General features: G+C 41.4%; 1 protein-coding gene and 1 long non-coding RNA gene across 6 annotated transcripts in view; one reads left to right on the top strand and one right to left on the bottom strand.

Annotated features, from left to right (window-relative positions):
• The first annotated feature begins 330 nt into the window (after positions 1-330).
• The window catches only part of Bnc2 (basonuclin 2), a 329,157-nt gene continuing 319,237 nt past the window's right edge, over positions 331-10,250 (top strand). For 4 of the 5 annotated variants that reach the window (XM_004631723.3, XM_023715849.1, XM_004631722.2 and 1 more), the window contains exons 1-2: positions 331-625; positions 9,615-9,815. In XM_004631723.3, coding sequence (XP_004631780.1) covers positions 9,720-9,815 — 96 coding nt within the window. In that variant the 5' untranslated portion in view covers positions 331-625; positions 9,615-9,719. The remainder of the gene's footprint in view (positions 626-9,614; positions 9,816-10,250) is intronic. The other variant, XM_023715850.1, reaches the window with a different exon arrangement.
• Positions 3,170-9,975, bottom strand: LOC111816904. Its single transcript, XR_002821220.1, has 2 exons — positions 9,898-9,975; positions 3,170-3,317 (listed from the first exon to the last, which is right to left on the bottom strand). It is a non-coding gene; the product is annotated as an uncharacterized LOC111816904 (long non-coding RNA).

Below are 10,250 nucleotides of genomic sequence, written 5' to 3'. Positions count from 1 at the left end.
GTTCAGAGCACACCACCCCCACCCGCGGGACTGCGCAGAGTGGACCGCTGCATAGTGTGTTTCGCACCTTGCCTGGCACGCAGGAGGTCCTGGCTTTGCTTGTCGGGACCTGGGAGGAAGGAAAGGAGGGAGATGGGGTAGAGCTGGTCAGGGCCAAAGTGTGTCTGCTGCCAGTCAACGCATTACTCAGCTATTCCTGGGCTGGGGAGATGGCTCAGTGGAATAAGCGCTTCCCTGGCAAGCGCAAGGGCCTGAGTTCAATCCCCGGTTCCGAAAAAAAAAAAAAAAAAAAACTCGGTCATTCCTGCTTGTTACCCTTATTCTCTCCAGAGTTAGTTTAACTCTTTGCTGCTGTCAGCCTTAGAAACCATTAACTCTTTGAATCGTCAGAGTAATGTGTGTGGAGGTTTAAACATTTTTTTCAGTGTGCTTACGTCTTCAGCACGTTTAGGTACCACTGTTTGTGGATCATATGTAATTTCCTCTTCTGATCTCTCCACAGGCACGGTTTGTGCCCACCCCACCTCCAAATCGCCTTAACTTCAAATCAGAGGGCAGACTCGGCGAGCAGGACTGGCAAGCACACTTCAAGGCCCCATGTGGCCTTGACTCATCCCAGCTCGAGGTATGTCGCTTTCCCGCATGAGCTCCTCTGTGCTCTCGCTGCCTAGTGACAGGTCGCTGTCTCCTAATTATCCTTCCCCCATGCTGTACTGCCTTCCACACTCCTCATGTTACGAAACTCACACGTTTACTTGCTCCTAACTCTTCTTGTCTCTGGTGAGGTTGCTGCAAGAAGTAGGCTTAGCGGCCCTTATTTGGGTGATGTTGATTGTGGTAAACTGTTTCCCTTCTTTTGTTTTTTCTTTTCTCTCTGGTGCTGTATTTTTCCTTTCCATTATCTTTTTGCCCGCCCACAGTTGGAAGGCTCATTTATTGTTTTTTTATTTTTTTTATTTTTTTGGCGGAACCAGAGATTGAACTCAGGCCCTTGTACTTGCCAGGGAAGCGCTTATTCCACTGAGCCATCTCCCCGGCCCTCATTTATTGTTACCAATATTTTTAGTAGTAGTAGTACCATTAACAACAGTGAACTTTTAGAACTAAAGTGTATCATGATTACAGAAATGCACACACATCTTTACACGTATACACCAAGTGTAGTTTTACAGAGTGAATGTACTCGGGACCAGCACTCCATGGAAGGAAGCAGTTCCCGCCAGAGCTCAGAAGCCTCCCTCATCCCCTTTATAAGCTCCTCTTTCCCAAAACATCATCACTGTGAAGAACTCCGAAGCCACCTCTGAATGCTTCCTGTTTTTAACTTGCTGTTTAGTGGGTTTCTGGCATAATCTGAACTTCTTAATTTTAAGAACAGTCTCACCATCCAAATTTGTTTTTGTTTTGAAACTGGGCATGGTGGTGCCTTGGATTACACTTGTAATCCAAGAGCAGGGAGGCTGAGGCAGGAGGATCATTAAGAGTCTAACTGCATAGTGAGATCCTGTACAAAATAAATAAACAGATTTAAAAATTTTTGCTTTGTTTCACCATTTTCGATTTAAATAAATGGTCTTTGGTTTTATAATGACTTTCAAACTTCTAAATGTATTAGCATTTCATTTTTTAAATTTTATGTATCTATAAGCATCCTTTGGTCGGTGATAGCTTTAACAATTTTAAAACAATTTTGTAAGGTATTAAGCCCTACCCTGCAACATGATTTTCTTGTGTGTTCATGAATCTCAGTCTTTGTGACAGAAATTGGAACTAGTATGACATTTTTGCTGGGGCTTCAGACTTCTTGGTCCACAGTTTCTAAAAGGAAGTAAATAAAAAAAATAATATTCTCTTTTCAGTACTCAGCTGAGTGATTCCACCCCACCCCACCTCCCGACAATACCCTTCTTTAAAGAAAGACATCAGCAAGTGCTCTTGTCCAGAGATTTTCTCATCAACTATTGAATGTGGGTTACGGTAGAAAAAAGCCACTGTCAATGCTTGCATTTATAAAAAGATTATAATTAAAAAAAGATTATAGTCACTTTTTTGTTTTCAAACCAACACAAGGTATGGAAAATATCTAATCTTTGTGGGCCAAAGATTCATGGTGACCCTAGATGGTTTTATATCTGGGAATCTCTATTTTTTTGTAACCTAGCTTATCTACCACCCTACAATCTTTTCATTGTTTTATTTTTTATTTATTTTTGGTGGTACTGGGGATTGAACTCAGGACCTTGTGCTTGCCTGGCAGGTACTTATGCTGCTGAGCTATCTCCCTGGCCCTGTTTTATTTTTAAATTATTGCACTTAGATGTTTCCTTGTGAGCTACATCACAGATTGTTCTCTTTGGCACAGAGGCAAGTGTCAGCTGGAGCATTTCTTCCTTGTGCTGTAGGAGGGTCGTGGAGCCTTCAGTAATAGCTACTTATGGAGGGTGTTCACGCCACTGTTTAAAGTGATTTAAAGCTGAGTCCCATTCAAGCCTTATGTTAGGAGGCCTGTGTTCTCCTGTTGGTCATGAAACGATGTATTTGTTATGCTTTCTTGGAATGTAGGGGCTTATGGATTCTAGACAAGGCCTTTCTCACCAGGCTGGCCTTCAACTTGAGATCCTCCTGCTTTGTCCCTTAAAGCAGCCTGCGTTAGAGCTGCGCATATCACCACGCCCAGCTCACACTTGTTGTAGTGTAAAAGCTTTCCCTGGCACAGGTGACCCTTTGGGGTGCGGGGAGCACAGCAGTTGCTTTGGTTCCCGTTGTGCTCTCTGCTGTGCTAGTCCAGCATGTAAGCACTAGAACGTGCAGGATCCACAGTACCTGGGCAGAAGGCTAACCAAAAACCTAAGGCAGGCCTGCATGTCTCATTTATAACTTAGACCATGATCCCAACCTCGGAAATCTTTAGGTTTTTCTGGATGAGGCTTCTACATGTTGAAATGCCCAGCCCGGATGCCGGGGCCATTTGGCAAAGGCGTAGCCATAAATGGGAAGTAATGTTCACAGTTCTAACAGACTCCTGCACAGAGGCGGGCCACTGGGAAAGGTTGGAAACCAGAGGTGATGTCATTTTTGCTTCTCACATTGGAGTCCACAAAGGTCCTTCTTAAGTGCAGTGTGCACTAATCCCTAAACTCTTAACCCATATTTATGTCCTAAGTTTTCAGAACAGTAAGTCTGTAAAGAAGATGTGGAGGTGAATACAGGAACATAGTTCTTTCATCCGCAGGTATTAGGTGAGATACAGTGGCTGGTCTGCTTGTGGTCTAAATTAATGACTGCTCCGTTCATGCTTGGCTCAGTTTTGTAAGAAACTGAAACATGAAGGAGACTTGTTAAATAGACAAAGTTCTCAAGTTTCCTTAAACTTTCTTTTTCTTCTTTTTTATTTTTTTGCAGTACCAGGGATAGAATTCAGGACCTTATGCTTGCCAAGCAGGCGCTTATGCCCTTCCTTGAAATTTAAAAACAGGGATAGAACTAATGGGCTGGAGAAATAGCTCTGTGGTCCAAATGTAAGCACAAGGACCCAGGTTTGATCCCTGGGACCACCTGCTGTAACAGCCCTGGGATCCTGGGTACACCGTACCACCCACCAAAACTGTGTGTGGTGGCACACACCTATAATCCCAGCGCACTGGAGGCTGAGACAGGAGGGTCACTAAGAGTTCAAGCTATGTAGTGAGACCCTGTAACGAACAAGCAAACAAACTAATTAATAAATAAATAAGTTTTTTAAAAAATTAAAAAACAAAAACAAAACCAGTAACTCCCCAAGTGTTCATAGTGGTCAGATACTGCTGTTCAGGAGGACGTGGCAATTTGATGAAAGGTGATTCATTCTTATGAGGGTGATAATGGAAAGGAATTAGGAGCTAGCTGGGGAGATCAGGGACTTTAGGTATAAATGTTAGGTGAATTTTCGTTGTGAAGAACAGTGCTTTCATAAGTAAAGATGACAGTTCATAGAAGAATTGTATCTTAAGAGCTGCTTTTTAGTCTCCCCTACTTCCTTTTCCCCAAAGTATACAGGTAGAGTCATATTTTATCTCTGTCTGTCTCTGTATGCGTGCATGTATGTGTGTGTATCAAGGAAGATAACAGTTTTACTCTTCTCTCTGTGCGACAAGGAGAAGCAAGCAGCTTAGATTATGATATAATTATTCGTAATTATTTGAATTTTTGTTAGCTTTTTTTCTGTTTTTTACAGTGAGTCAGATTTTACCCTTCACATAGAAAATAAAACTTTATACAGTAAAGTAGGAATGACAGGTTTCACAAGGGAAAAAGACGGCTGTCAACTTTCTCCTCAGGAATATGGAAATTTAGGCAGATTATCTGTTCAGAAGAGGTTTCCTTTATTAATTCTTACTCCTTTTTTTCTTTTTTTCCACTTAAGACATCTGTTAACATTTCACACAGTCCACCAGATGTTGCGAAGCAAGTACCATACTTTGTTCCCAAGAAAAATGACATTTCCTCTGTTGGTTGCCCCACCGCTCTGACTGAGTCCAGCCTGCTACTTCCGTGTCATTTGCATATATTAAGTTATATATTTTAATGCATTATGAATTTGAGCTTCAACATTATTTTATGTGGTAAAGTCTGATTTGACTAGAAATTAGCTTATATGTTGCTCTACAGTTTAGGAAGAAAACATTATTAAAATTGAAATTTTCCTTGAGTATGGCAGCTTCACTCTACATATAAGATTGGATAGCTTGTTAACATTTTTTTCTATAAAATAAGTGAATTACAAAAGCTTGAGTTGTTTCACCAGAAGGAAGTGCTGATTGTCATGCGATATGGAGCGTCATTTTTATTATTTTGGCAAGAACAGGGACAGTTTTGTCTTGACAAGCCATTAAATGAATACCAGCATGTGTCACATGAAAAACCACTGATCTTTAACCCAGCTCTGTACTTAACCAAGCCTTGAAAATGAACAGTGAATAAAAAAGAAGAGCAAAGGCCAGTTTACTGTCATTACAGATTACAGAATCTGTTAATAGCTGCTGAACCGAACCCGGGGAATTACAGGTATTGTTCTGCTAGCCAGCAGGTGCCCTGGAGATGACTCTTAAGCTGTGTACCAAAACTACATTGACTTTATATTTTCTCAAGATTAAAATATTAGAAACAAAGCTAGAAAACTTGAATTCCTTGGGTCCTTTCTCAGGATGGTGCATGGCTGTGGCTTTACCACACAACTGTATGTATTCACATAGAACTTTCTCAGTGAAATTGTTTTCTGCTCCTAGTTCCAGTGAATTTTTAAAGAAATTAAGTATTAAGCAGAAAAGGAAATCTGTGCAGTATTTTCCCCTTTCTTAACAATAAAACTAAACCTACCTCACAATCATATATCCCAATTTCTTTAACTTTCTTCTTTAGGTATGAGTTATCTGATTTTTACATAAATATGATTTTTTTTTTTTTTTTGCAAATAGAAGACCCTAAACCTACCTCAATACCCAGAATTGAAAAGATCAGTTATATTTTAAAGTCAGGTGTGGGAATTATTGCTTACAGAGCCAACAAGAAAGAACTCACTTTCTTACTCTGCTGGAAGAATTGCACTGTGCCTCCCTGTAGTCTTGTTATCCTATACTAACTGAAATGCAAATTCTTGGTAACTAATTGGATCTCATTGAGGGTGCATGCACAGTGTGTCGTTACATGCAGAAAGCTTTTTAAAAAGTAAAGTTTTCCTATAATTATAACTTTTAATCACTATCTGGAATGTTAGTGTCTGTAGTACACATTTAGAACGTATGTGTCTGACTTTCTAAACAGAGTACTCAAAGGCATGACCTATCAGTGCTCGATAAGATGCCAGCTCAGAAGTTACAGAAGAGATCTTGCAGCGGCCTGGAAGTTGGATGTCATGACAGTGCTACGAAAATAATGGTTTTTTATGTTTAGGATTCAGGACCCTCGAATCAGTGTACTAAACTGAAGGCTTGTTAATATTGCAGTTCTTTTTTGGGAAGATTAAAATTATTAAAGCATCAAAAACAATAAAAATCACTTCCAGGAGCTGTTGCCTATTTTCCCCTTCAGTTTCTCTAGTCCATTGTATCATTGTAAGGTATATTTGAGTTTCTGATTTGGTATAAATTATTTTCGCCGTATGTTGTGATGAGGGGAGCAATTTATGTAATATCTTTAACAAGTTGGGAACCATTAGACCTACTCTGTAGACCTACTCTGTAGACCTACTCTGTAGACCTACTCTGTAGACCTCTTAACTTGTATGGTCCGTTTCTCTCTATCAGTAAATGTAAGAATGGGAACATAGAGCCTGGCGCACTTGTGATTCTGCAACCAGAAATACCCGGATGGGATTGGGAGTGCAAAAGTGGACCTTCTGGAGATAGGCAAGCTTGACGCTCTCCTTGAAAATAACTCTGATACAGATGCCAGAGAGTGATTCCAGAATCTGGGGACTATGTAGGTGAGAGAAAAAACTGAAAAGATGTCTGTATTTTTCAGATACAAGTCTCTAAAATGATTAAGTCTCTCAGTTGCTAGAGAGAAAATTATCACGAGGTCAGGGATTCTACCCTTTGCATTATGCGTGGAAGTGAGTGGCAGATTCCATTCTTGTGTGTTGGGAATTTCTAGGTCAAACTTATATTAAAATTTACTTCAAATGAGTGTTAGAAATTTAAATTCACAAATCACTAGATGTATACATTTGAAGTTTTTGTTTTCTTCATTTATGGCTAAGTGTTTGGGTTGTTTCCCCTTACTGTAACAAAACTTACTCTTTTTCATTAGTTTCAAAAACCAATTAAGATGTTGTTTGATCAAACCCATTTAACAGGTACTGTATATTTGTTGTGAACAAGTTTGTTGTTGTTGTTTTTAACCTTTGATATCCCGGTGTACAGGCCAGGCTGTGGAAGTGAAATCTAAGTAATAGTTACATTGCAGACCTGTTCAGCTAGACCAACCCCAGACTCTGTTATCTGCCTTCTTGGGGTAGCATTTTGTCAGAAGACCGCTGGCTGGGCAGAGCAGATTTGGATGTATTAGCTAGTCAGCCTAATAACCCTGTACAGACTGTATTGATTTTCTAGGAGAGAGTTTATGAACTAAATAAACTTGGGGTTGGTGTCTTAATAAACTGCTTCTCTCAGTCTGTCACATTTAGTTACGGAGCTGTGCAGTTTAGGGGGGAAAAAGGCTAATTCTGTTACAGATTGTTCACAGCAGGGTCTCCAAATTAGCCCTTTGTTTTGTAATGCCACCTTGCTTGGGCTCGCTTTGAGCACATTTCTCAGTTTTGCCCTAATGAGTTGCAACACTGATAATGTGGCTGATGATCTTTCATTGATTTCACTATCACTTGCTTGTCTGGTAATTGATCCGTTGCTGAGCCTCTAGTTAATTATATCGGCTTTGACATGGCCCGGTCCATGGGGAATTTCAAGTCTTGCAGAATAACAGTTTTAATAAAAGAGTCTATTACTGCAGGTGCTTGCTGCTGCATGCCAGTTGATTGTTGTGTTGTGTTGTGCTGTGATCTGAGAGAGAGAGAGAGAGAGAGAGAGAGAGAGAGAGAGAGAGAGAGAGAGATGACTGACCTGAGAAAGCAGAGAAGTGCAAGACTGAAAGAAAAAGGGGTGGGGGCTGGAAAGAGAGGAAGAGGGAGTGAAACCGAGGAGGAGGAGGCAGGAGGGGAGAGGCGAGAGAACACCCAGGCAGAGCGATGCGACAGCTTGAGTGGAGTGAGGAGGAAGCTCACTATTGACAGTGTCCTTAAGCCTCCCACAAATAACAGCCATTAGTGGGAAGGTCAGGAGCTGAGCAGGCAGCCTGACTGAGACACTGAGTGCCACTTCAGAAACCAAGAGGCCAGCAAATTTTAGAGGGAGTTTAAGTGGGTAATAGCTGGCAGTAAAGGCACAGTCACCGCTGACGGTTGACTCCCGGCTTGTCCTGCCCTCCCCCATGAAGAAGATTTTTATTGACCACAGGTGGACTTAATATATTTTAAGGCAACAATTCTTTGGGTTCCTGTTTGCTTCCTCTCCGATATTGAATTTGCTTCTTTTGAGACTTTTTTGTGCTTAATGGTGGTGAACTGGAGGGAAGTTTAACAGAAAAGCTTTCAGGAGATGTCGGTTCTAGTAGGGAAGGCACATTTGTGTCAACATAGTATCCGTTTTCTCATCTTTTCTCATTGTCCACTAATGACACCGAGCTGCCATTGAAGCTCTTTTCTGTTTCTTTTGTTGTTTCAGAGAATAAGGTTTATTGTTATTCTTTAGTTAAGAAGAAGCAAGGAAAGTGGTACATTTGTCCTCAATATTTGTAGGTGGTTGAAGATTAATGTTCCTTACATTTTAAGTTTAGGAAGGATGGCTTTTTTCCTGCTGACTTCTTTTACGAGATGGCATGAATTTAGCTTTCCTTTCTGAAGTCACAGTGTTTATGTGCAGTGCATTTTGTTCACTTCTGATTTTTCATAAATAAGATAGATAAATACTATCTACTAAATAGATGTTTTGTTTCAAAACTGGTTTAATTAAAAATATAACCTGATATTGAGGCTGCATATCAGGCAGGAAGATATGATATAATTTTCCATATAGATCTTGAATGAAAACTAGAGATTTTATATTCATTACTTTTTGTCTGAAATGGGACAGGCTTTATTTCTTCATCTTTTCCTTTATGGATTGGAAAGATACAGTAGGTGCTTCGTCTAGGAACTTCACGGAAGGATTTTGTTAGACTTTTGAGCCATAAGAACAGGTACTCCTTTTTGCCACTCAAGTTTCTCATTAATCTTCAGTTAGTAATTAGTAGCCCGAGGTACTAAATTGTAGTGCATATTTATTTTGCAAATGTTTATGGTACCTCTTCCATTTTAAACTGCTAGGTTTGCTTATTCTTTAGAGTATAAGGTCAAGTTTGTATGGATGTTGTTTTCTCTATGGGTTTATACAGTATGTAGCTATTTTAGCCAAGCAAATACTGTATGACTTTTAGCAGATAACATTTAGAAAGCTGAGCCAACTTCATGTTCTTTTGCAGCCTAGTGTTTTACTTTCTTTCAGTGTAATTAAAAAATTAAGTATTACAGTTTTACAAATGTTAAAGATTGGTGTCAGATGTTAGAGGATATATCAGAAAGCACTGTCAGGAAACTCCCCGGAAGGACCCTTGCGCCCCCGTGCCCTGTGCCGTGAGGGAGCCCTGCTTGGCGTGTGCGCAGGTTGCATCTGGTGCTGTCTGGAGAGGAGCTGGTGTGGGGTGTCATTTGGTGCCTGACAGTGGAACGGTGCAGTTGACTCTGAGCTCTGCTATCCAATGACATGCAGTGGCTGAGGGTTTGAAGCTGATGGTTGGGTCTCCAGCACAGCCTGCACACCTGACAGGCAGCTGCTAAACCGAGTAAAGGCAAGCCTGGGGAGTCACAATCTATGCATAAATGATAGGGATATCTGTGCAGAAGGTGCGAAGGAAGCTCTGAACCCCCTCGTCCCCCCAAGCTCCCCCTCCCCAAATGAAATGCACAGTTCAGCCAGCTTCTTAACTACACTACACTCCTGCTACTGGCTGCCAAGAGGCTCAAAAAATCCACCTTCACTTTTCAGTCAGAAGAGGCAGAAGTGGATGTGAGAGAAAGAGAGACACAGAGAGACAGAGAGCCAAAGAGGGCAAGAGACTTGACTTTAAGAGACTCCTATTCTGACAACTCCATGCAGTTCGGAACCAGAGCAACTACGGCTGAACCAGGGTTCATGGGGACATGGCAAAACGCTGATACTAACCTCTTATTCAGAATGTCCCAACAGGTAAGTTACTTTCTTCTTTTTTTTTCTTTGACAGACCTGTGTTATGTGCATTTTTGTTTCTGTTATTTTTCTTTGTAAGTACCTTTTTAAAAATGTGACCACTTGGTAGGCTCTGTTTGGTCCTGGTACTGGAATGTGCAGGCTACTTCACGTTCTCCCCAAGGGCTCCTTGAAAGAAAGGGGAAAGGAGACTGAAGTGAAAGAAAGCAAAGGCGGTCCTTGCAAAGTTGCTCCGTACAGCCCGAGCCTTAGGGGGACCTCATTTCTTTGTATTCTGTTTAAAAAGGACAAAGCTACCGCCCACCAGATGCATCTTTCTGGCCGTGCAGTCCCTGGGCGTAAGTGGCCGCCGCCTCCGTCTCGCGGGCTCGGCGGGCAGTCCCGCAGTCCGGGGCCCTCCCCGCGGGCGCCGCCACTTCCTGTGGCCCGGAGCGC

Source organism: Octodon degus, unplaced genomic scaffold (assembly GCF_000260255.1).
Source record: "Octodon degus isolate 3935 unplaced genomic scaffold, OctDeg1.0 scaffold00044, whole genome shotgun sequence".
NCBI lineage: Eukaryota > Metazoa > Chordata > Mammalia > Rodentia > Octodontidae > Octodon > Octodon degus.
This window is presented reverse-complemented; position numbering and strand designations above follow the sequence as displayed.